The sequence below is a fragment of the Spermophilus citellus genome (assembly GCF_964194105.1).
Source record: "Spermophilus citellus genome assembly, chromosome: 11".
Classification (NCBI taxonomy): domain Eukaryota; kingdom Metazoa; phylum Chordata; class Mammalia; order Rodentia; family Sciuridae; genus Spermophilus; species Spermophilus citellus.
The window spans coordinates 115,104,308-115,131,086 of record NC_138192.1 but is presented as its reverse complement, the minus strand read 5'-3'; the positions used below and the strand labels follow the sequence as shown (position 1 = coordinate 115,131,086).

Below are 26,779 nucleotides of genomic sequence, written 5' to 3'. Positions count from 1 at the left end.
GTAAAAGTAGCTCAAAATATCCTTTCTAATCTCCCTCTGAAGTCTAGAATGATCTTGGTGAAGTTTTTTTTTTTGTTGTTGTTGTTGTTTATTTGTTTTTAAATATATGAACACATAGTTTAAGCCAAAGCTACCCAGTTTCCAACTGAGTTACTCTGGTTTTGAAACTTTCTGCTGGGGAGTTTCATGCTGGCTGGCAGCTAGTCATTAATCTCCAGTCTCAATGGCCTCATCAGATGATCACAAGCCAATGCAATGACCTAAATATTTTTTTTCCCATCCAGCTGGATTTCCTTGTATAACACTTTAGTGTTCACCTTGTTCCTAATGATAAAATAGACCCTTGTTTCCTTGTCCTTTGGTAAGTTTAACATCATCACTCTTCCACCTCTTATCTTTGGGTCCTGAAGATCTCTAGTTGTCACCATCTATTTGAATCTCTTCCTTCTCTCCCTCAATCCTTTTACTACCCAATTTCCTTGATTCCTGAAGTCTTCAATAATTTATAGACTTTTTCTAGAATGAGTGGCATCACCTTGGTTTCTCTTCCTGAAAATCCCATAGGTCGAGAGTGTTTCGTAAAATGGGATGGCCCTCAGCAGTCCTACCGAGACTTGATCATTAAGAGAAAGCAGGGGAGAGTGGTAGGAGGAGAGGAATTTGGTCATCATTTCCCCTTTTTCCAAGATTTCCTTTCTTTTCTGTTGTTGCTGAAAGGTAGCATTATTTTTTGTAGTTGACACACAAAATTTATACATATTTTGGGTGTACAGTAAAATAATTGAATACATGGATACAGTGTGTAATGATCAAATAAGCATCTCCATCTCCTCTTATTATTTCTGTGTGTTGGGCATCTTCAGACTTTTCTAGTTAGTTCAAAATATATTATAGATCATTATAGACTATAGTCACCCTGCTGGGCTGTAGAACACTAAAACGAATCCCTCCTATCTACCTGTATTCTGGTTCCATTTTCTTACCTACCTTCCTTTCTTTTTCTTTTTCTTCCTTCCCTCCTTGCTTCTTCCTTCCTGCCTTCTTTCTTTCTGTTTTTGGTAACAGGAATTAAGCCCAGGGGTGCTTAACCACTGAGCCACATCGTCAGCCCCCCTTTTAAAAAATTTTTATCTTGAGACAGGGTCTCACTAAGCTGCTTAGGGCCTCATTTAATTGCTGAGGCTGGCCTCAAACTTAAGATCCTCCTGCTTCAGCCTCCCAAATTGGCTGTCACTGTGCCCGACCGATTATCTAACCTTTCTGTATCTCCCTTCCTTGCTACTCTTCCTAGTCTCTAGTGATCTACATTCTACTCTCTTCTTCTATAAGATCAACATTATAATTTCCACAAATGAATGAGAATACACAGTTTTGTCTTTCTGTCCTGAGCTTATTTTATTTAACACAAGATTTTCTTGACTGTACTCAGACTCTTGGTCAACCTCAAAGGGTTGAATAGTAGTAGAATCCTTAATAAACACTCAATCTCCTTCGTCAGTCCACCATGGAATCTTGTTTAATCCTCTGTGGGTCATCAATGCTCTGTGGTAACTTCCTCCTTTCTGTTCTGCAGGTATCACTGGCTATAGAATCACCACCACCCCTACAAGCGGACAGCAGGGTAATGCTTTGGAAGAAATGGTTCGTGCGGATCAGAGTTCTTGCACTTTTGAAAATCTGAGTCCCGGCCTGGAATACAATGTCAGTGTTTACACTGTCAAAGATGACAAGGAAAGTGTCCCTATCTCTGATACCATCATCCCAGGTAATAGAAAAATAAGCTGTTATCCTCAGAGTGGCAGTTTCAATAAGAAGGGATTAGAATCTTAATCCCCAGATGGCTGAGTGTGTCAAGTGTGTTTGGGATTTAATGCCAACCACCCAACCGCACTTTCCAAAACTACACAGTCAAAATGACTGTTTGGACAAAGGCTTGCTGATAACACTGCTTCACTGTCTGTGCTTCACTGGGATGCTCTTTGTTGCGATGGGTATGTAATGGAGTGGCAACCGTGGCATGAACTCTCTACTGTTTGCTCACGTGGAAATTACTAAAACGTCATGTGTCTGTACTCAGTGCTGACGGCCTAAAAGTAATATGGTAAATGCATCCCATCGGGACATCTGTGCCTGATTTTACAGTCAGTTTCTGCTTTTAGCAGCTATCTATAAAATATTTTTTTGTCTCCATGTGTGAGCACTGATATAGTGTATGGTTGACAATATCCAATTCCTTATCTTGCAACTTCAAAGTCTTTTTTAAAATTGGAGGAGGGAAAAGAGAATGAAGAAGGCAATAAAGGCCACGCCCACAGGGCATTCCTTCTTATGAATTGAAAGCCGACATCGAAAAGACCTGTCTAGAGATACATTCATTGTTTGTCCAAAATTGGATGATGACAGAATGAAATTACTGCACAGATTGTGTCCCCTTTGGCACTGTTTGGTATATGTTTACTAATGCTAATTAAATAACTTTGATTATGAATTAAAAGATTGGCAGTGGCCTTGGACGCAAGCCTGTCTGTCCTTGGCCTGAATGTGCTTTTTTGGAAAGGCACATTTCACACTGTACATCCATAATGCATTAGTATTATCACCATGATGTTGACATGAGTTTTGTATGGGGCAAAAACCAATTCATCAGCCAGTTTTTTTAAAACCTTCATGCAAGCTTTGATTTTCCTACTGAAACAGTTTGAGATTTTTTTTTTTTAATCATTGCTGATACTTAATGTGGATATTGTGTCTGGGTTCATGGTTTTGACATCCTAAACTGGCCTATGATTTTTAGGAATCTGAGAAGTCAAACTGTACTGTTTAGGGACATTTTCAAAATGCAAGAAAATCCCTAAGAGAATATTGTAACCTGTTTTATTTTCCCAGGAAAGCAAACTATTCATGATACTTAGGACATCTTTTCAGATCATATGAAATAGATTGCATATTACCATCATTGCTTTACCATTCTATCAATTTGACTACGGATAACCTGATATACACTGCTTTATTTTTTCCTCTTTTTTTTTTTTTTTGCTTCTATTTTCCTGTTGCCCCCTCTTCGCTTTGTAACTAAATAGAGGTGCCCCAACTCACTGACCTAAGCTTTGTTGATATAACCGATTCAAGCATCGGCCTGAGGTGGACCCCGCTAAACTCTTCCACCATTATTGGGTACCGCATCACAGTAGTTGCAGCAGGAGAAGGGATCCCTATTTTTGAAGATTTTGTGGACTCCTCAGTAGGATACTACACAGTTACAGGGCTGGAACCCGGCATTGACTATGACATCAGCGTTATCACTCTCATTAATGGCGGAGAGAGTGCCCCTACTACACTGACACAGCAAACGGGTGAATTTTAAAAACTTCTGTGTTTGACACATGGATGGTGTTGCATGCTGCCAACAGCCACTCTGGTTAAATATGGATGTTTCAAGGGAGAAGCCAGCAATTGGCCACATAGATGAAGATGGGAGGGATTGAGCCTAAGGAATCTAAAGCATATGCCTGACTAATTGAAGTCGTATGCAAAGAGTCGTAAGTGCACTTTCATTTAAACTGCAAGTATGCATAAAACTAGAGGAATCTAAGATGTCGGATCTAGTAAATACAAAGCAGCAGAGGTGAGTTAAATTTGTAGACCTAGCATTTAAAAAAAAAATACCTAACATGAATACCAAATTTTAGGCTGAACACCAGTGCATGCTGAAAGGTACTTCCAGAATATGCCATTACACTCTTCCTTCTACCCCTGGATAAACTCTACCATGTTCCTTCTTTGTAGCTGACTAAAAAGCCATCAAAATTTACAGTAGAATGGAAGGGGTTGTTTTGATGTACAAGAAAAATAAACTTCAGCATATGCTAGATTTTGTTGCTATCATAAGGTAAAGGAACTCCTCTTTAACCACAGTCTGGGGACCAGCATGCAACATCTTAAAGGTTCTCTGCCCTGCATGGGAAGAAACATGCTGAGAACCAATTTGCATGAACCCTTCTCACTTGTAAGTAGAATTCACGGAATGGAATTGTGGCTATGCCATTAGATCATAGATATTTCATGTCGGGGGGACATTTAGGACCTTCTTGTCTTTTGTCTGTGTGCATGTATGTTTGTTTTTGTTTTTGTTTTTGTTTTTTTTTGGAACGTACCCGCTATGTTTCTTTTTGCTGTGTGGCAACTTAAGCCTCTTTGGCCTGGGATAAAAGAATCTTAAGTGGTATTCATCATGTATGTAAAAATCAACCTATTTAAAAGTAGATTAAAATGATTCTTTAGAACACATCGATGATGGCAGAAAGGTTAAAGGGGCCTAACAGTACTGAATGTAGTGTTTGATTTTTTAACAGTAGTCTACCATGACTTAGATTAGATTTAGATTAGACTATTTGCATGATTATGACTCTGTTTCCTTTATGCATGAAACATTGATTTTTTTTTTACCTTTTCAGTGGATTTGAGAGCTTTGACTTTAAAAAATCATATTAATATAATCTTCCTTTTTATTTGAAACCAGCTGTCCCTCCTCCCACGGACCTGAGATTCACCAATGTTGGTCCAGACACTATGCGTGTCACCTGGGCGCCCCCTTCATCTATTGAGCTGAGCAACCTGTTGGTGCGCTACTCACCTGTGAAAAACGAGGACGATGTTGCAGAGTTGTCGATTTCTCCATCAGACAACGCAGTGGTCTTAACAAGTAAGCAGTCTGGTACATCTGTTGAATAAACACTAGCCTGGAGCAGATGTATTAATTCTCAAAGAGAAATAACGCAGAAGAGCTGCAGACGAGCTCCAAACTAAAGTCCCAAGTCCACTTCTGTAAATTCTGAAAGACGCAATGCTTATTGCTATCTCCATATACTGTTGATATCTACAACTTTAGTGGAAAACCCTAAAAGTAATGTTCCAAGACTTCAAACACATTCTGCTTTCAACTAAACACATAAAACAAGTGAATTTCAAGAGAAATTATTTGACTAAATATAAGTGTTTAGAAGAGGAAAAAAGTGAGTATTGAAAACAGTGTCCCCATATATGTTGTGTTGTCATTTTTTCTTATTAAAGTATCAGCAGATGATCTATTTAACATTTGAAAACTTAAAAACAGTGACTGATTGCTTGGGATAGATCAGGATATTGTGAAGACAGAAGTTTAATTTGTACTTCAAAAAGCATCTGTTGGCAGGATTTCTCAGAAGGCTGAGGTCTTAGAAAACAACTGACATTAAACAAGTTATGGAAATTGTCTCTTTCTAGTCCCTGCCATTTTGAAACAGAATATTTTTTTAAAGAAAATAAGAGTAGGCTGCAATGTGGTGCTGTGTTTCAAATAAATATTTCTTATTATATTTCACTATTGTGGTGTGTGAGAACATCAAAGCTTCCACATAAGCAGAAATGGCTTACATTTAGGGACATTCCTAAATGATGGTCTGAAAACATCCTCTTCCTTTCCAACATGTTCTAGAAAGCAAAACACAAAGAAAGGCAGCTATGTGTGACCATGATCTTGATTTCTTACTTGCTGGCTGGTGACAGAGAACATCCTTATATTTGCATGATAGCGTCCACAGCACTATTTTTGTTGTAGAGCATTCTGGAACCAGTGGTTACCGCATGACCTGATATACACTAAACCCTGCATTGCATGTTGGTTCCTGCTCAACCAATACCTGTTACATGTTCATGTGTTAAGACCTTCTGGTCCTGATGCTATGACCTCAAGGTAGCCATTTCCCCCTTAGAGAATTATTATTATCCTGTTTTAAAGATGAAACAACTGAGGTCCCCAGTTGTTAAGTTACATTGCCTCTGGCCAACTAGGAAGGAAGATGTGAAGTTCCGGCATCCAGCCCTCCCCTCTGGTCCTTTTCCAAACCTTGCAGGACCTTCTGCAGAAAGACTGAAGAGCCAACAGTATATAGGGGAATGAGGGTCTAGTGAGCAGAAGTTCAAAGGTTGGAAAGCTTCCTCTGTACCCTTTGGCTATATCAAAATGGGAGAAAGGGTCACTCATGGATGTAGGCTAAACTTTTAAAATATATTAACATGGCTCAATTGATTGCTATCCCTTTATCACGTGACCCTTTTCCAATAAAGCTTCATTGTTAAGACCATTGGTCCTGACCTGGGTCAACCACTGAATCATCCTGGGCAAGTCATTTAAAAATGATCATTTCTGTTTGCCTCAGCTTTCTTCTTTGTAAAATGGGGGCAGTTGTCACCAACCAAACGTCCAGAGGTACTGGTTATGTTTTTTTATGTTGAATGTAGTAAAGGGTCCGTAAGTTAAATATATGTCAAAACTTGTCAAACTGCACATATTAATATTTGCAGTATATTGTATCATTCTAAAACTGCTTTAGAAAATAGTGAACCACCATGTAGAGTCTTGGGGAGGGATTAGTGATCACCCACAGTGCCATAGCAATTGTCTCCTGTGCTCCCAGTGGTCAGTCACACTGTCAGGTACAGATAGAACTAAGTCATAAACAGGAAGAACTTAGGACAAGGCTTAGAGAGGACTCAGGGCAAGGTGACCCTTCATCATCACCTGCTTACAGACCATCTCCAGGTATCCATGTTCACGTAGGTGTAAGTAGGCTGCAGGACTGAATGCTAATATATGGTATCAGTTGAAATAGTCTCAGGAGTACTCTGGGTTTTCCTACCTTCAAGCACAAGTGTAAAATGAGTCTCACTTGCCTCCTCAGACCTCCTGCCTGGGACTGAATATTTAGTCAGTGTTTCCAGTGTCTACGAACACCACGAGAGCATACCTCTTAAAGGAAGACAGAAAACACGTGAGTCTTGGAGCAACATGCTTATCAAGTAGCTCTTGCCTACCGATTTTAAAAAACAAAATGAAACACTACTTCTAAATATACACCTCGTCTTTTGTGGTGATGGTGGTGTGGGTAGCCTTGTCATTACTTTTTCTTCACTGGTCTTGAAAATTAAAAGACATCTCACTCAACAATTAGTAATTTATAATTAGCAGTTCAGTCAGTAACATTCTACTTCTGCTTCCACAGTGGACTGAAATTAGTTCAGAAACTTTGCTATCTATGCTTTAAAAAACAGAAAAACAAAAACAAAACAACAAAATGAAACTCCCAAGAAGAATATCTCATAATCTCTATTATTTTAGAGTTGCTGGACATTTCTTTTCATTAGATAGTGTGTTCTTTCTTAAATATGAATGCTTTTAATTTTTTTCCCTTAAAAAAGCCTATTTTAGTGTGTTTATTTCTTCACAGTCTAAAAAGGACTTCCCAAAAAGAAGTTGATATATCACAATTTTGTTTGAGTATATTATTAAATAGAATTAGTGAATATTTCAACTCAAACAAAAATTTGCTGGAAGTCCCAGAAGGGTTAAATAATTTGAATCTGAGATGAACACTGAATTCTTATTAATTTCCAAAAGTTTTCAATTCATAAAGGATTACCTGAATTGGATCTGTCCAGGATAATGTCTTCAGTTTTAGAAAGTTTATGTCCAGCATCATCACCACTAACTCTGTTGACAAATTAGTCTCTTCTTGGGCACAGAAAGCTTCTTTGGTAGCTTCTTTAACTTGACAGAAGGCAGATCTTGTCTTACTTTGAGAGATACAGGATGGAACTGGACTATTTGAACACTGAAACACTTGAAAATATTACTTCCCACAGTATCTTTTTTTTTTTTTTAAAGAGAGAGTGAGAGAGGAGAGAGAGTGAGAGAGAGAATTTTTTTTTTAATATTTATTTTTTAGTTCTTGGCAGACACAACATCTTTGTTGGTATGTGGTGCTGAGGATCGAACCCGGGCCGCACGCATGCCAGGCGAGCGCGCTACCGCTTGAGCCACATCCCCAGCCCCTTCCCACAGTATCTTAAACACTGGTCTTCAAATGTGATACAGAGACCACTGTAATGATATGTATACATCACAGGGATTGCTTAGAAAAAGAAAAAAAAATGCATGAATTGGCTACTTTGAACTGCAAATATATGACTTTGAAATTCATCTGTGGCTTTGAATCAGTGCCTCACAACCTGAGGTTCAGGGCACTTCACTCCATTGATGAGAAATGATAGAAAGTTGGATGGATGTAACTCCCCCCAACCTTCCTCACATGTTAAGCTCATGGTATTGTCTTTTTTCTTCCCCTCTTATTCTCATGGGTGGAAAATATAGGTCTTGATTCCCCATCTGGCATTGACTTTTCTGACATCACTCCCAACTCTTTCACCGTCCACTGGATTGCTCCTCGAGCTGCCATCACTGGCTACTGGATTCGCCATCATCCTGAGCATAGTGCCGGGAGACCCCGAGAAGATAGAGTGCCCCCCTCTCGGAATTCCATCACCCTCACCAACCTCAATCCAGGCACAGAATATGTGGTCAGCATTGTTGCTCTTTATGGCAGAGAGGAGAGTTCCCCCTTGATTGGCCAACAGTCAACAGGTAACTTGTAGTCTGTTCTTCAGAGAAACCCAGGCTTTCCTATACAGTCGGTACAGTCTATGAAATAGCTTAGCTTTATGTCAGCAGAGTCATCCTCTCCCCCCAAAATAGATCATGGTTAGAGACACAGAGAGGCCAGTGAGAGAATGTGTGGAGGAAAATCTCCCTCTTAGAATATAGTGAAGAAAATAATTTCTTTATCCCAAGAAATTTCTCACCTGATTTAGATATTTATATGTTTATAATTACTAAAGTTTTATTTAAAATACAGAAAACCATTTCAAAGTTCTATTAAAAATATAATTTTAGCATAATAGTGCCATTATTCTTGGAAGATAGATGCTGAAGCACTTACGGGAGAAGTGTCATCTTGATGTCTCTATCTTAGTCTGAAATGATGTGAATCATTTTAGGTTATTAATGTTAAGAGAGAAGCAAATGTTGCAAATGTTTCCAAACAGTACACACTTAAGAGGAGGACAGGTGGCTATTCATTGTTATTATTTTTGTGACTTTTCTATGGTCTTACTAAAATAAAAAGTGGAGGGAACAAAATCCTTCAATAAATTTGAAACAATCATTTTATCACAAATTGAATAGTCTCTTAACCGCTTTCCTTGAATTGTTCATAACTTTTAGTTCTACTAATTTCATACAGTATTTACATTTTTGTATGAAAGAAACCTAAAAATGATGACCTGGAAAATGAGCAAAGAGAATCCAATTATCATTTGAAAGTTACAGATGTGAAGATTTGTCTCTCGTATTTTCTAGTTTCTGATGTCCCAAGGGACCTGGAAGTCATTGCCTCCACCCCCACCAGTGTACTGATCAGCTGGGAAGCCCCTGCTGTCACAGTGAGATATTATAGGATCACCTATGGAGAAACAGGTATGTTGGCTACTTGGTGCTTCACATTCTTAAGCAGACCAAAATCTGCTGTGAAGAACCCAAAAGCTCAAAATGGACATAAAATTAAAGTAATTTTGGCAGCACGCTTGCAGACACTTGTCTATTCCAAGAATACCTGGACTCTGCATGTGATATAGTTGGTTATAAAATCAAGAGAAAAAGTTGTTTATACAATACAACTAGAGGAGAAATAGCAGAATTGAGGAAAAAAAGATTGTCAGTTTACAAATATATTATCACTGGTAAAATATGATTTTTAACTTTTCTTCATTTTACTTTTCTGTATTCTCTAATTTTTAGCATAAAAACATTCCATGAAAAAATTTTAAAAGGATGAAGGACATGCAATCCTAGTTTGAGTGAGGACTTACCTCTCCTCCCTTTTAATATTAATCTACAGCTTAGTAACATTTCAAAGTTAGAATGTTAAAATAACATTAATTGCAATTTTCTCCCTATTTTATATACTTATCAAGGTTTAGTATGTGTATAAATACACCTTCCTGTCCAGGATTTATTAATAACACTCTTTAAGGGGAATAAGTAATAAAATGTGATTTACATACTGCTTTTAATATGTTAATTAATCAGTAATGCCCAAGTAACTCCAAGCCCCTCACATTATGGACTAATCCCTTTTCACACAGGAGGAACGAGCCCTGTTCAGGAGTTCACTGTCCCTGGGAGCAAGTCCACAGCTACCATCAGCGACCTGAAACCTGGAGTAGATTACACCATCACAGTGTATGCTGTCACTGGCCGTGGGGACAGCCCAGCCAGCAGCAAGCCAATTTCCATTGACTATCGAACAGGTACAAAGTTCTTTTCTGGAACAACACAGGATTATTTATTCAGATAACTTTTACAATGTTCTCCCAATATATTTTCTTAACTGTGAACTTGATTTCCTTTCTTTCTTCTTCTTTTTTTTTTTTTCTATTCTTTTTTGCTGGGGATCAAAGTCAGTACCTTCTACATGCTAAAAAAGCACCCTACTACTGAGCTATAACCCCCAGCCCCGGTCTTTCTTTTTAATAAGACAAAATCGTTAGTTAACATTATAAGGCAAATATACAAGGAACGACTTCAAGAGCACAGATTTTTTAAAATGTGTTGTTAATTGATATATATCATGTGCCTCCTGCAAGAAATAGGCAGAAAGAGAATATTCAATAAATATTTGTTGAGAAAGAAATGAATGTATTGATAAGATAGGAAGACAAACGCCTACCTGGGGTGTAGCTTCTTTGTGAATGAAGCCATCATCTTGAAAACATTTGTAATGCACACCCCACCCCTCAAAGCTATCTCTTTATTCTTGCAAAAGAAACACCTGGGAAAGGTTAATAGGAATAAGAGATCTTTGAATATGTACCAGAACCAAAGATAAGGATTTTTCTAATCTTGTCCCCCAGGACTGGGCCTGAACTGGTTTCTTTTTACTTTTATTTGTAGAAATTGACAAGCCATCCCAGATGCAAGTGACTGATGTTAAGGATAACAGCATTAGTGTCAGGTGGCTGCCTTCAAGTTCTCCAATTACTGGTTACAGAGTGACCACCATTCCCAAAACAGGCAAAGGACCATCACAAACTAGAACTGCAGGTCCAGGTAAGAATAACCCTCTTGTCACATACAGCAGGATCAACAGAGTAGGACAACATGATTTTCCTTTTTTACTAGATGGCCACCTTGTCACGGGGACCATACATTTCATGCCATATGTCATGGTTTCCCATTCATGAGCTCAGGACTCAAGATCATTTCCAACTCACTTCACAGTAGCAGTTTTAGGATACACGCATTTCTGGTTTTACATGCATGGTTCTGTTTAGTGACATGGACCTCTTAAATTACCAGATCCATCTTTGTGGTTTTGTTGGTATGCACACCAAGAAGAATAACTGACCTTTTCAGATTTCTTGTAGATCTGTTGTTTTTATTTTTATATGAAATATTTGTGAAAATAGGATCTCAAAGCAACCTCAAAATCAAGTTAATTTTCTTTCTTCCTTTCTCCAAGAGCATCATCATTCATTGTTGAGGGCATCGTATTAAGTTTTTGACTTCTCCTTGAATGTGATTTTATTCCAACATGGGAAATTATATTAGCAATCAACAGGTGTGTCCAAGAGGAAATTGATATCTAACTCCTCGATATTTTCATGACAATTCTGCAACTAAAAATTCAAGACTGCACATGCTCACTATCAAACTCCAGAAGTCTCTTGGATGGCTTTATAGTGCATAGATGCTACATTTGCTTTTCATTCCCCTTGCAGATCAAACAGAAATGACCATTGAAGGCTTGCAGCCCACAGTGGAGTATGTGGTTAGTGTTTATGCTCAGAATGGAAAAGGAGAAAGCCAGCCCCTGGTTCAAACTGCAGTAACCAGTACGTAACAAATGTGTGGTTTCCTTTTCTAAAGTCAAATTTTATTCTTGGGTCTGAATGCCCTCTGCATGTCTTTTGCAGTTTATACAGAGGTAGAACCAGCTTATTGTTTAGTTTGTATCTTGAGCTGAGTCCTTGACAAACATTTTTCTTTCTTCCTGCCAAGTAGTGAACTTACAGGAAAGAAGTTGCGGAACTACCATAGTGAATTGCTGTGCTTTGAATTTCCTTTGCTCCAGTGGCCTCAGCAAAATCTTATTTGCCTATAGCAAATCTACAAAATATTTTGCTAGGACCTTCTTTTCTATGACTGGATGGTAAAGTTGAATAAAGTATACATTATGAAGTTACCATTTTTGGAGGACTGTGGCTGGAAAAACATTTCATATGAATACTTAATAAGAAAAAAGAAAGAGTTTAAGAAAGCTTATAGCGATCTGAATGTAACATTGAAAAATCAACATTACCACTTCCAAGGCATAGAAAATCCAGGTCTATGAAACTAACATCACATTGCAAGACAAATCTTAGTGGAACATCTATAAATCAATGCAAGTATATCCCCAACGTGGGGACATTTGCAGGGTGCCTACGCATCTCATGTACACCTATTTTGATAAGTTATGCAACATCAAATATTTTCTAAACCAAAACAATTTTAGGCAAGTGTCAAGTAATTTTCCATTGACTAGTGGGTTAATTGCAGTGTAATTCATCAAAGAAAATGGTATCTGCAAAACTGCTTTGCATGTTATAAAAATGCTTATTTCACAACTTGCTTTTCACATGACCTCTTACCATTAATTTGCCTAACAGACATTGATCGCCCTAAAGGACTGGCATTCACTGATGTGGATGTCGATTCCATCAAAATTGCTTGGGAAAGCCCACAGGGGCAAGTTTCCAGGTACAGGGTGACCTACTCAAGCCCTGAGGATGGAATCCATGAGCTATTCCCTGCACCTGATGGTGAAGAAGACACTGCAGAGCTGCAAGGCCTCAGGCCGGGTTCTGAGTACACAGTCAGTGTGGTTGCCTTGCACGATGATATGGAGAGCCAGCCCCTGATTGGAACCCAGTCCACAGGTATCTTGGTAATCGCACCACCAGGGTGCTCATGGGAGCAGTGGCTTTAAGCCTTGCTGAAAGTCTACTTTATTGGGCTATTCATTCCCATGTAAGGGGTAAATAAATAAACAAATAAAATAAACAACCCTCTTTAGAAAAGACCCTCTTTAAAGAGGAAAGAGGAAGATCAATTTTAGTGGTATTAGGTAAATAAATCTGATGAAAAGAAATATTGGAGTAGCTTGGCTTATACATAAGGCCATGAAACCAGACATCTAAAGATGATACTAAAATTGTGGATATTTCCTAAGCTATGACTCCCTGTGGTTACTCTCACACTATGTACAAAGGAAAGCAGTTTGGCATCCTAGAGTTTCCTCTAAGAAAAGATCCCAACTAGGACGTTTTATAGCAGCATGATTCTGAGAGCACATGGGTAAGACCTTTCTCCCCTGGCAAGATAGCTTATGCTTGTGTATAATTTGCTTTTAAGATTCTGATTCAGACACACAGGAAACAGTCATTAAGGCAAATTCTTTCCACAATTCTTTATCCTCTTGTGCTTTATTGCTGAATCAGAGTGGAATGCTAAAAATTTGTCCTGGTGATGGTATAAACCTTAGCGGTGACCATCTGATTACTGCTCTTTGCTTCTCTTTTCTGCTTCTATTATGATCTAATTTTCTTCTTATGTCGCACCACAGAAATACTTTAAATTTAGCAGTTACATCTGCCTTGGGGTCCGAATAAAAAGAGACAATAAAAACATAATTCTATCTTTTTTTGGATGGAATACTGTGAATGGTTTTCCATATGAACATAATTTATATAGAAAAAGGGCCATTGTTCTTTTCATACAAATGGAAAATCAATTGTAATGACCAATAAGCCAATTTGACTCTTTTTTTTTTTTAAGGAAAAACAAATAACTTTGAAAACCCAAAGTTTCCTAGAGCTCAAGTATTTAAAGTGTTTTCAGGATTTGAGAATTGGCAGATAGAGAACACACATTTCAGCAAACTTTCTTCCTTTTGTATCCCTTCTTGTTACGCTCTCCTACTGAATCTTTTCTGGACCAGGGAATCCTCTAATCCAACAAGAGCTATCCCTTCTACCTCCTGGAATTCACTCTATGTTCCCTTCTCCCCACTTCCTGTAAGATAACCTTTGACCAATGACCATCCCAACAGCCATCCCTGCTCCAACCAACCTGAGGTTCACTCAGATTACACCAACAAGCTTTAGTGCCCAGTGGACACCACCCAATGTCCAGCTCACTGGATATCGAATACGAGTGACCCCCAAAGACAAGAAGACCGGACCAATGAAGGAAATCAACCTCGCTCCTGACAGCACCTCTGTGGTTGTATCAGGACTCATGGTAAGAAGTGACTTCTGTCATTGGAATAAAGTAGAGCCTCTCTTACATAGTTTATTAGGTGGTAGAAACATAATCTCATGCTCGATCCAACTGATATTTTCCTCTCCTATCAAATAATTTTATTGTGGTTTTTGTATCAAGAGAATTGCTTTTTGTTGACCTAAGCTTTTCCAGATGACTATTGGAACAGAATTTTATAAACAGCTTTGGATTTTGTGCAGCTCTTTTGGAAGTATTCTATATATGTGGGGGGCAATTTGCATATCGATAGGCTAAGTACATAAATTCATTTAGTTATACATTTTTTGAGCAATGTCATCTTGGCAAGAAATGTTCTCCAGATTATACCAACCAACTTGACCCTACCCTCATTAAAAAATTTTTAAATCCTTCTAGACTTATATATGGAAAACTAGCTAGAATACCAGAGAATTAATGTATATCTTAAGACCAGTTACAGGGAAACTACAGAAAGGGGTTTCAGAGACAGAAAAGAAAGTTATCTTTGTCTACGACCATAAAAATTCATGATTTACACCTGTCATATCATAAAAGAGAAAAAACCAGGCTCTTATCCATTTTTCTTATTTTTTCATCACCAGTTTTACATGAAAATGTGTTATAGCTTACTTGGGCATAAGCCCATAAGAGCATTTTAAAATTCATTTAATTTCAGTCTTTTGCTGGTCATCTGTAGTATAGAGATGAAATCAATCTAGGAATTGACAGTGTTGTGAGATTTGTTAATCTATTTATTTTTTACTAATAACCACTGAATTATCTAAGCCATGGTGAAACTCCCTGGGCTTCTTGACACTGCTAAAGCTCACCGTGCCCTTATTTCTAGGTGGCTACCAAATATGAAGTGAGTGTCTATGCTCTTAAAGACACACTGACCAGCAGACCAGCTCAGGGGATCATCACCACTCTCGAGAGTAAGTAATCCAATTTTCTAGTCTCAAAATTTTCTGTATAAACAAAGAATGATAAATGATCTCTCTGGTCACTAAGTTAAAAGTGGAATGAGTCCCAATCTGGAAATTGGTGGGATTGCCTATCTTTTTGACTGTTACCTTTTTTGCCCCTTCAGAAAGTATTCCACTAATACCTAAAATGAAATCCTTTCATAATGGTATAACATTGGTGTTATAGATTAGGACTAACAGCTACTTTATGCTCCACTTGTTAGAATTTGTTTTCCTGGAGTTAGGTCTGGGGTAGACATGTTGACTTCTGCTGTATCTTAACAGCACCATAAGTATGGGATCAAATTTGGCCCAGATTTTAGTTTCTGCTCCATCAATAACTTGCTGTGTGCTCTTTCAGCTGTCACATAAAGTGTCAAAAGTTCCATCATCTATAAAATAGAGATAAAATAGGAATCTTTTCTGTTGAGAGAAAAGATATGAAGCCCTATAAAAACGATGAAATACTAGCAATAATACTGGCTATATATACATATAATTGCTAGCTGGCCATGCTATTATAATTCCTACCACACACTTTTACAGTACAGTAAATTAATCATTTTAATACTTACTGAAGTATTTGTAGGTACTATAAAGTCAGACCTAGGAACCACTGGTAGTATTTATAAAGCTTTTCAGTTCTTCAAAGAAAAAGGCACCCAATGTAACTATTTCCATATTTCCTAATTACTGTTGAACGTTCTTTGAATGCCAAGGGAGATAATCTACAAATTATTTAATCAATGTATTTTCTGAAGAGGATGTATTTTTAAAACATAAAGAAATGTTTTAAAAGATTGAAATCTCACCTATATGAGCCAGGCAGGCACTAATCTCTAGCTATAATCCCATGCAGATGTCAGCCCTCCCAGAAGGGCTCGTGTGACAGATGCTACTGAGACCACCATCACCATTAACTGGCGAACCAAGACCGAGACGATCACTGGTTTCCAAGTTGATGCCGTCCCAGCCAATGGCCAGACCCCAGTTCAGAGAACCATCGGCCCAGATGTCAGAAGCTATACCATCACAGGTGAGGGTACCCACCACCATCACCACAAGTGACAATCAATCAACATTCACAATATAAACCAGCTTCTTAGTTATTCTATGACTTACATGATTCAATTTATTTCCAATATTTTATGATAACACAGCTTGAAACAGTTAGTCTCATACCATAATCAAAAATAGTTTTGTCCTTTGAATTTCTGATTTTGGTCTAGTGTGTGGTCTCAGAGAAATGGCTTTTTATCAGATTTGTTCTTTCATCCCTATGCCCTTTCTTATTTTTTTTTTAAAGTAAAATAATGTAAAACCAAAAGAAATAGGGTCTGAGGATGCGGTTCAATGGTAAAGCACTTGGTGAAGCTCTGGCTTCCATCCCCAGAAGCACAAAAAAATGAAAATAGAAAAGAAAAAAATGAAATGATGGTGTATAGTTCTTAGCATTAATATAGATTTTAAAAAGACATAATTAATAAAGACAAACAACATTACTTAATAAAGGTTAAAGTTCAGAGGGAATTTGATAAAATAGATCAATTTAGGTCTTTTTGTGCTGTACAATTCTGATTCCGGGTACCAAATAATGACCACCTAATTACCCTATAGAGAAAGTACACTCAGTGGGCCACCCCTCATTCTCCAAGAGGACTGCTTCTAAAATAGCGTTTTTGCATTTAAAAATTTATTTTAGTCGGTGTCCTTCTCTGCATTAGTGATTTGCTTTTAAGTATGCTCCACAATAACAGTTAATATCCACACCATGTTCTACTTTATTGTTCAAAGGTAGACCACTCCTGTGGTCTGCATAAACATGGGTGGGTAGATGAGCCAAGAAAATTGCAGGTGTGAGCTTGAAAAGTTTCCTAGTAAAGAAGAACACATAAAAACCATCTCCTCTCACATCTCAGGTTTGCAACCCGGCACGGACTACAAGATCTACCTGTATACCCTGAACGACAATGCCCACAGCTCCCCCGTGGTCATCGATGCCTCCACCGGTAACTGCTTTGTGCTGAGGGACACCACTGGCTTGTAGTATAATCAGACACATGAACTTAAGAAACAAATGAAGGGTCTTTGTAATATGATTCCCTGTGAACCATCGGAAGAGCTTACAGAATTTCACTCTCTTAAGTCTGATTAAAAGGGCTGGGGGGGAAATATGGGAACATTTTCTTGACTTTTATTTTCTGAGACAGTTTTGCTTTCTTTTAGCCATTGATGCACCATCCAACCTGCGCTTCCTGACTACCACCCCCAACTCCTTGCTAGTAGCATGGCAGCCGCCCCGTGCCAAGATCACTGGCTACATCATCAAATATGAGAAGCCTGGGTCCCCTCCCAGAGAAGTGGTCCCTCGGCCCCAACCTGGTGTCACAGAGGCCACTATTACTGGTATTGTGCTCCCTCCCTTTCCTCTTTACTCCCTCCAACAGTCTAAGTCTTGAAACTCCATCTGTATCTTTGATGCTACATCATGAGAAAGGGAAGCCCTGCACTTCAAAAGGCATTCTCCACACAGTACCAGGAGAACTCAATATATCTCAAAAGGCACTAGTTCATGAAAATGCAAGTTTTAATACTGTTAGTGGCATAACTAGATTTTGGGATTTTTTTTGTTTGTTTTTGTTTTGTTTTGCTGTAAGCTTATCTGTCAGTTCAGATAAGAGATGTTTTTTAAAGTAAACTAAGTGTGATCCTGCCATCACATTCAGCTCCCTATAGCTCTGGTAATCTTGCAGGACTTGCCTAACTGCTGTGTACCACAGAGTAGGTCTGGAGGCAGAGAATGCCTGGAATGGGGCATAAGTACTAGTTTTACCATTTAAGAGGTCAAGGGCTGACTAGCAAGGGATGCTTGCTCCCCAGGAGCCTCAGCTGCTGGGACTGACTCCTGCTTGAGTGGCTGAGCCCCCCATATGACATGACGGTTCTATTCTACCCATCAGGCCTAGAACCAGGAACCGAGTACACAATCTACATCATTGCCCTGAAGAACAACCAGAAGAGTGAGCCCCTGATTGGGAGGAAAAAGACAGGTAAAAAAGCACTTTCCGGGTAATGAGAGGAAAGTTAAGACCAAACTAATGAATGATGGATTTTGCATTGTGAAAAGGGTCTCTCCATGTTTTGATGCGTATCTCATGGATGTTTTTTCTAATGGCCCAGTGTATATTTTGTACTCTCTGACAGGAGGAATAACTGAACATCCTCTGTAGAGTTCCATTTTATTTATTACTTTACTAAAAGGCTAGTCAATATAAAACCTTGTTATTACCTTTCAAAAATTCAAATCCAATATGAAATATAAAACCAAGTTGTTATTTGCTATTCTTTTATACTTTGTGTTGACTATTTTTTTTTTAAAAAAAAAGGAGGGATAGAAACGCCTCCCATTGTCTTATTATTTGAATTCTGAAACTTGGAACTAAATAATGTTTTACTTTGTCATTTGGTTTTAGTTGAATTTGGAGAAAGTGCTATACATATGGCATTAGGAAAGCTTTCAAAACAAATATGTGTTCTTACCTATTTTTACCATTTCCAACCATGAAAACTATTGATTTAAACCTCTGTAATTCTCATACTTCTGATTTAAACCTCTGTAATTCTCATACTTCTGATACTGACATGATCGCTGTGGATTCTAGTTCCTATAATTTGTTTCTCAGGTTTAAAGAGAGAAGAGAATGGGGTGGGGAGGCACTACCCATTGCAGTTTCATTAGGCTTAATTTGAACAGAGGCAGCTTCGATGGTGCTCAGTGGTTCAAAGCTTTGTGTCTCTAATAAATTCATGCTAACACTTTTTTTCTTTCTAAACTATAAATAAACCTTTGAGAAAAATCATAAAGTTTTCTTTCTGGGAAAGTGGTTTTTTTTGTAATCTGAGAACTGCTGGTTTTCCAGGGGTTTTGATCAGGTTGATAAACAATCTTCATTGCCTCAATTGATAATGGTTGCTACTTACTGAAATTTAACACGCTTTGCTTTTTTTGCTCTAACCTCTCTTGGCTAGATGAGCTTCCCCAACTGGTAACCCTTCCTCACCCCAATCTTCAAGGACCAGAGATCTTGGATGTTCCCTCCACAGTTCCAAAGACCCCATTCATCACCAGCCCTGGGGTTGACAATGGAAACGGTATTCAGCTTCCTGGCACAAGCCATCGGCAGCCCAGTTTTGGGCAACAAATGGTCATTGAGGAACATGGTTTTAGGAGGACCACACCACCCACAGCGGTCACCCCCGTAAGGCATAGGCCAAGACCATACTCGCCGACTCTAGATGAGATTCATGTCCCCAGGGGAGAAGTAGACTACCACCTCTACCCTCACATTACGGAGCTCAATCCAAATGCCTCTACAGGACAAGAAGTTCTCTCTCAGACAACCATCTCTTGGACCCCGTTCCAGGACAGTTCTGAGTATATCATTTCATGTCAGCCCATTGGCACAACAGAAGAACCCTTACAGGTAATCAGCTCCCTCCCTGCCTGTGGCTGGGAAGCTCAGAAAGGAATAAATTAGAGGAAAGAAGTGACAGACTTTTCCTTCTGGGAAAGTGTTTTGTAATCTGAGAATTGCTGATTTCCCCAGGGGCTTTGATCAGGTTGATAAACAGTCTTCATTGCCTGAATTGATAATGGTTATTAATTGGTAATGGTTATCAATTCCCATGGGCTTCTTACTAGTAGGATTAAGAGGCTGTGATGTAAAATGGCTACTTCTAGGACTTTTAGAGAGATGGCACATTTAAGCACTGATCATTTATTAAAAGTCCAGATGGCTCTACTTGGGAGGATGTACCAGAGAGTGTCATTAGCTTTTATCCAGTAGAGAATGAAATCATTTGTATTATCCTCACACACTGGAGGCTCCATAGTAAGATGAACAAAGAGATGATCTTAGAAAAGAAGAAAGATATTCCACTGAATTTACATTTGTGCACCATTCTTAGTTTGTCCTTGAATCCCATTATCTGTAGTACGTACAAGGAAAAAGAATGTAGGAGGAGCTGTGCATGTCAGCTGTTAGAAGTCACCGATTCTCTTACTAAAACCCCATCCTTTAATTTGTCACACTGGCACAGTTTTTAAAAATGACTATGTTGTGGAAGATTCCTAAGCTTAGAAACCTGAGTTTGAGGATGTGCCATTGTTTTAAGGACTCTGTATTGCGTTGTGGTCTACTGCCCACTGTGCATGGCCTGCCTGTCTCCACAGAGAGCAGTGTCTGTGCTTGATGTGAAAGGATCATGCAGGTCTTCCATGGGCTTCTACAGAGCCACATCTAGTAGGATTAAGAGGCAGCTAGTGTCTTCGAGGGCTCCTGCTAACTATGGAGCACATAGGCAGACTTTGGGTAGGAAAATCTGAGAGAAGTGACTATTCCTTGCTCATTCCATTTCTCTCCCTGGCCAGTTGGGACTCCTATATACCCCTGGTCTTTATTAGTTTCCCTTTGATTTGTTTAAACAGTGAGGGTTAATGATAAGGGACCAGGGGAGCCCGCATCTGTTCTTTACTATAATGCTCTCTCCCCATTTTGGCTGTACCAATAATTGCAGTTCCGAGTTCCTGGAACTTCCACCAGTGCCACTCTGACAGGCCTTACCCGAGGGGCCACCTACAACATCCTAGTGGAGGCAATGAAAAACCTGAAGAGGCACAAGGTTCTGGAGGAGGTTGTGACTGTGGGCAACCCTGGTATGTAAATTCACGTGTGGTTTAGGCACATGCTCCTTGTTGGACTGCACCAGAGAAGGCTTTTCCTAGTGACTGTTCCTTTGTTGCTTGTTGCCTTTGCACTGTGGGAAGTATGCCTACCATCAATATGAAGTAAATGAGCAACCTGAAGTTCATTTAACTTTAAGTGTCCTCACCAACACACATGCAGTGTTAGGATGACAGGCCTGGGAAGGGCTTCAGTTATTTAGCCCAAAAGTGTTGAACTTCCCAGTGTCTTGAGTTGATCTGAGGCTCTGGTTTCCTGGTATACTTTCCCATATCCCTTCCTTCTCACCATGCTGTGGTCCCCTAGAGTGATTCTTAGTACCAAAACTAATGGGAAGTTCTCCTTTGCAACCCATCTTTATCCAAAGAGCTTCCTTATTCTAAAGTTATTTCACTTTTTTTTTCTCCTGGTGATATAGGTGTAAAACCTTCATAAGGGTTAAATGACCATTGACTTTATTGTGGGGTGGGGACGGGTATTGGGGATTGAACCCAGGGGTGCTTAACTACTGAGTTACATCCCCAGCCCTTTTTATTTTTTATTTTGAGATAGGAGCTTGCTAAGTTGCTTAGGGCCTTGCTAAATTGCTGAAGCTGGCCTACCTTAGCCTCCCAAGTAGCTTGAGTTTTCAGGCATGTGCCACTGTGCCCGGCAACCACTGACTCTTCTTTGTAGCACCTTGCAAGTCCTTTCAAGCCAGTAGCATGCCACCTGGCTTTTACTTTGCAGCAGCTGATGATATTCACCCAGAAACATGAGATAGGAAATAATCAAAATCATGAATCCTGAATCTTCCCACTGGAAGGGTCTCCTCTCCACTTCAACAAGGAGTGGTAACTCCTGTCTATGCCATGTGACAGAATTTCATCCTAGGGTCCAGTTATGTAATTTCAGCCGCCTTCTTCATCTGACAAAAGACTACTATTTTACATGTGTAAACTTTGGAGAATTATAGCAGCTAACTGCTGGCAGGCTGTGGGGAGGTTCTTTTGTGTTTGTTGTTAGGTATTGCATTTTGTGGTTTTAATGGCAAAATTGTTGTGTGAAAGGAATTTTTGAGAGCATAAAGGTTTTTGTGCTTTTCCATATCTTTTTTTTTCTTTAAAAGATTCCATCTCCATAACATTAGTTACGGTAGAATTTTAACTCCTGAATATTTTTGGAATAGTGAAACCCCATTTAACAGTCTTAAGTTCTTTCTGTTTTTCTTTCCTACTTCTTATTCCTAGTAGTAGTGTTCTTCATGATAGCCAGGGTCTCTTGACTTTGAGACATTTCAGACATTTTAGCTCTCTAAACTATATTTCCTTCCAGAGTGATGCATTTTGAAATATTAGGCCCTTCCAATATCTACTGGATTTGATTTTACACTGTTAAAAAAAATACACACACACAGTGAGATTTAAAGTCACAGTGAGTTATCATATTCAGTTTTCAGAGAATAACTTGAGGCATGCTTTATTTGCAGATTGTTTATCTATCTATCTATCTATCTATCTATTGGTATCAGGGACTGAACTCAGGGGCATTCAACCACTGAGCCACATCCCCAGCCCTTTTTATTTTTTATTTTAAGAGAGGGCCTTGCTATTTTTCTGAGGCTGGCCATAAACTTTCAATCCTTCTACCTCAGCCTCTTGAGTCGCTGGGATTCCAGGCGTGTACCCAGCATGCCTGGCTTACACAAATTATTTTAAAACAAGTTTTTCTAAAACATAAAGAGACAAGACCTTAGGTCACATGATGAAACTGTTGCTTATTCCTAACTCATGTACTTCCCATTTGATTTCTCCCATTTGAAACAGTTGGTTTTTATTAATAAAATCAGTTTTACTATCATAATAACTATTTTGCAAAATCTAGGATTTCCAAACTATTATGCAAAAAAGATGCAATAATAAAAGTGAAGACTGCATTATAACAGTATATAAAAATGCTAAGACTTTTGCATTATAAGCAGAAGGTAGCCTCTAATAATATTTCTTAGTTTAGTGAGCACTTTCTACAGGTTGGCAAAGGGACAATGCGTTGGCTTCTTGGCCTCGTGAGAGAGATGCTAAATAATTAACTCAAGGTCACTCAGGTCCTGATGGAGAGGCGTTGCTACCCTTGTTCTTACCTAGATTAAATTGCCTCAAGGTCCATTCCATGTTCTATAAAGTAGATTTACCAGAAATGATCATTTTTACAATTAAAGACAAAAGTGAAAGATGGGCTCTTTTTCAGATGCTGGTGGCAAGTGTCCATTGGCTACACCTTTACATCATTTATGAGACTGGCTGATGCATCCATAGAGCAGATGGAATTTTAGAGCTACCGGAATTTTTCTGTTAGATTAAGTCATTGTATATAATGTTCTGGTTTCTTCTTCTTCTTCCAAACCACCAATAATATGTCTCTCTTGCTTTTTCTTCCTTTTGCTCATAGGCCCAAACCAACCTATTGATGATACCTGCTTTGACCCCTACTCGGCTTCCCATTATGACATTGGAGACGAATGGGAGCGAATATCTGAAACTGGTTTTAAACTCACGTGCCAGTGCTTGGGCTTTGGCAGTGGGCATTTCAGATGCGATTCATCTAGTGAGTAGCTTTCTCTGACCATCCACTCTTCCTCCATCTCCTCCAGTTCCATACATTTGCATTAACGTACCAAGGAGTCATGTTTGGTAGACACAAGCTCTTCCAAACATTTGAGACAACTGTTGGACTCAAAGTAACATTTTGCATCATTGAAAAATGATGGGAAATTTTACTTGTTGAATATTGCTTCATTTCAACTCATATGCTAATACAATTACTGATTAAAGCAAGTTGTTGGTGATGCTTTTGAAATTTTCTGTTAAGTCAAACTCAGTGGAGTCAGTTCTCATTGAGAGTACCAGTCAGAGAAACCTCAATTCTCTTTTAATCTTTAGTGTTGAATGTGGTTCAAGGTGATGATTCATACTCATTCTCATTTAGCACAGATCAAACATACACATGTACTACACACACACTTTCACATTATACACACACATCACAAATACACACATTGAATATGTGCACACACACACACACACACACACACACACACACACACACCAGCCACATAGTTTGAATATTGCTAGTAATGTAAAGGAAAATGTACAGATATTCTACTTGTCCATAATTTAAAAGCCACTTCACCAAAAAATATTTGATTTTCAAATTATAGAGATTTTAATATTTCAGATTACAGTGATCCTAGGATTTATCTATTGTGCTTTGAGAGTTAGTATTAGAATTTATAACCTTTCACTTATCCTTTGATTTTAGGAGATATAATCATTATTGACCATTGGTTCATTTTTACAGGTGTTAATCATTATACCATATAAACAAGCCTTTTATCGACTTTTACAGAAATCATATTCATGGAAGTAAAACAGAACAGATTTTTAAAGATTTCTTAAAAGTGTTTTAGTTGACTTGTACACATGAAATGGCTTAATCCAGATTGAAATTCAAAAGCCAACTGATTTTTACAGTGTAGACTTCTGAGCTTGGCCACCTGAAAATGGTATATAAAATTGGGAGGCTGAGCAGAAGTATGGGCGTGCACTGTAGTAGAGTTGCATGTGCTAACATTTGGCAGCAATGAGGTGGTTGGTTTTTAACTTCTGAAAATGAACTACTTTTTAAAAGTCTGCCTATTTTTTTTTTCTGTGTATTAGGTGCAATTGTGGGAGCAGAACTCTAAGGTTGTTTATGAGAGTCTTTAGATCAACTTACATATTCTTTGCTTGAATGTCATAGTTGTTTAATGCCTTTTCTTCCAATTTGAGGAAGAAAATTCCAGTCCATCCTGTGAATTGTTGATTTTAAAAATTAGAAGAAAAAATGCATTCTGATGTAAACTTCCTAAGTGTGTTCTATTTAGTATAAATCTCAGAGACTAAAAGTCATCTTTTACATATGGTAAAGGGATAGGACTTGTGGATCCTCTTCAGCACCAGGTCTCTATTTGTAGGGATGATAGCCAGGGTTTATCATTGTTTTGTCATCTATGTTTATTCTTTCTTTCAACTTACATGCAAGAGGTCATGGCAAAAAGAAAATGCTGATCTGTTTCATTGCACTTCTTTGTATCTAAGGTCTCTGCAAATCCAAAACTGATTTTTTTAAAAAAAAATATATATATATTCCCAAAAGACTACTCTGATCCTGCTTTCATTTGCCACAATTTGAAACCTTAACGAAAATTCAAATGGAAATCATTGACCAAGTGCTATGACATGATTACTGTGGAGTGCCTTAAAATGGCCTAGAAAATAATAAATAGTAGAAACTATACTTTTAAGTCCAACTGAAGAATCAGTTCACAGTAGGGATTGTGACCTTTAACTTGTCATTCTTTCCAGATGTGTGGATTTTAAAATCCTATATCCAGGTGTGCTTTTCTCTTGAGAGTCAGAACACAAATAACTCTGCCTGTGATTTTCCCACCCACACAGAATGGTGCTACGACAATGGTGTGAACTACAAGATTGGGGAGAAGTGGACTCACAGGGCAGACAACGGCGAGATGCTGAGCTGCACGTGCCTGGGCAATGGGAAAGGAGAATTCAAGTGCGATCCCGGTACGTCATTGAGAATGGTTTCCAGAGCTCTATTGGCACACCCACTTCCATTATGGGCTGTAACTCCCATTCGCAGGATGGACTGGAGACTTTACGTCCCCTTGAGGTTTGAACAGAGGCTTTGTTCATCTTTTGATTTGGAAAAGTGGAGTCGAGCCTCAAAAAGGAGTCATGATGGAATGTTATTACAGGCCACTTTAGCACTTTTCTGAGTATTTTGATCATTATCTGCAGTGAAAATGGTGGAAGAAGTCTCTATTGGTCTGTCAATTCAACTTTTAAAGTATGATTTCCATTGAACTTATTAGATCTAGTTTGTGGAAATGCTGCCTTAAGATCTGAGGAGTAGTACCTCTCTTATGATGATTCATATAAATTTGTGTAATTTGGACTTTGATGATACAAATTTAGGATAAAATAGAACCCACCCTTGTATCAAGCTGAGTCTGCATTGCTGTTCTTGGTCTTACATGTGCTTCTGATTTGTGCCTGCATGTAGATGGGACAACATGCTACGATGATGGGAAGGTTTACCAGGTGGGAGAACGGTGGCAGAAGGAATTTTTAGGTGCCATTTGTTCCTGCACATGCTTTGGAGGCCAGCAGGTAAGATGGGATGTGCCAGGTTCCCTGCAATTTAGATAGGACACAGAGGAGGCTCTTGTATTTACATGCTGTGTACAAGGTGCCTCTGTGCCTCTTATGAAGAGTTGATAAGACTCTGGAGCATCCTCCCTGAGGATGGCAGACAGCCCCTCCCCATGCCTGCTCTTCTCAGGCTGTTCTGTTCTTCAGCACTGGAAGTGTTACCTGCTATGGAGCACTGAGGAGCCAGCTCTATGCTGATGGACAATTTCCCTGTGGCCTTGTTGTGAAATATTTCAAATAATACTTTGGGTCTAAGAAAATTCCACTTTGTGCCCTCTCTCAGTCCAAAAATATATCCTTGTATTAGCTGTACTAATGTGTTAAGTAAATGGGACAAACAGGAAATGAGAAGTGGTCATGGCTCTTACTTAATGATATAGTCAGAAATTAAATTAGTATGTATTTAAAATCAAGCTAATTAAGGAAGGTTTTTGAGTTGAGTCTGACAAATACAGTTCTGGCTAGACTGGAGTCAGCAAGAAAGGTTTTATGGAAAAGAGAAGCATAAACTGGCTGGACTTGGGATGGCTGAGATTTGGTTGAGGGAGCAGAAAGTCAGTAAGCACAACCCCAGGGATAGGATGAACTGGCCCAGGTGGGCTCCAG

General features: G+C 38.7%; 1 protein-coding gene across 10 annotated transcripts in view; it reads left to right on the top strand.

Annotated features, from left to right (window-relative positions):
• The window catches only part of FN1 (fibronectin 1), a 64,789-nt gene that overhangs the window by 35,090 nt on the left and 2,920 nt on the right, over positions 1-26,779 (top strand). For 2 of the 10 annotated variants that reach the window (XM_081262294.1, XM_081262292.1), the window contains exons 24-44: positions 1,574-1,765; positions 3,081-3,353; positions 4,520-4,702; positions 6,720-6,809; positions 8,189-8,458; positions 9,233-9,349; positions 10,018-10,182; positions 10,826-10,981; positions 11,653-11,766; positions 12,583-12,852; positions 14,025-14,215; positions 15,063-15,150; positions 16,040-16,216; positions 17,100-17,189; positions 17,407-17,586; positions 18,141-18,230; positions 19,210-19,664; positions 20,758-20,896; positions 23,352-23,507; positions 25,400-25,525; positions 26,025-26,131. In XM_081262294.1, coding sequence (XP_081118420.1) covers positions 1,574-1,765; positions 3,081-3,353; positions 4,520-4,702; positions 6,720-6,809; positions 8,189-8,458; positions 9,233-9,349; positions 10,018-10,182; positions 10,826-10,981; positions 11,653-11,766; positions 12,583-12,852; positions 14,025-14,215; positions 15,063-15,150; positions 16,040-16,216; positions 17,100-17,189; positions 17,407-17,586; positions 18,141-18,230; positions 19,210-19,664; positions 20,758-20,896; positions 23,352-23,507; positions 25,400-25,525; positions 26,025-26,131 — 3,629 coding nt within the window. The remainder of the gene's footprint in view (positions 1-1,573; positions 1,766-3,080; positions 3,354-4,519; positions 4,703-6,719; positions 6,810-8,188; positions 8,459-9,232; positions 9,350-10,017; positions 10,183-10,825; positions 10,982-11,652; positions 11,767-12,582; positions 12,853-14,024; positions 14,216-15,062; positions 15,151-16,039; positions 16,217-17,099; positions 17,190-17,406; positions 17,587-18,140; positions 18,231-19,209; positions 19,665-20,757; positions 20,897-23,351; positions 23,508-25,399; positions 25,526-26,024; positions 26,132-26,779) is intronic. The other 8 variants (XM_081262297.1, XM_081262301.1, XM_081262296.1 and 5 more) reach the window with 8 other exon arrangements.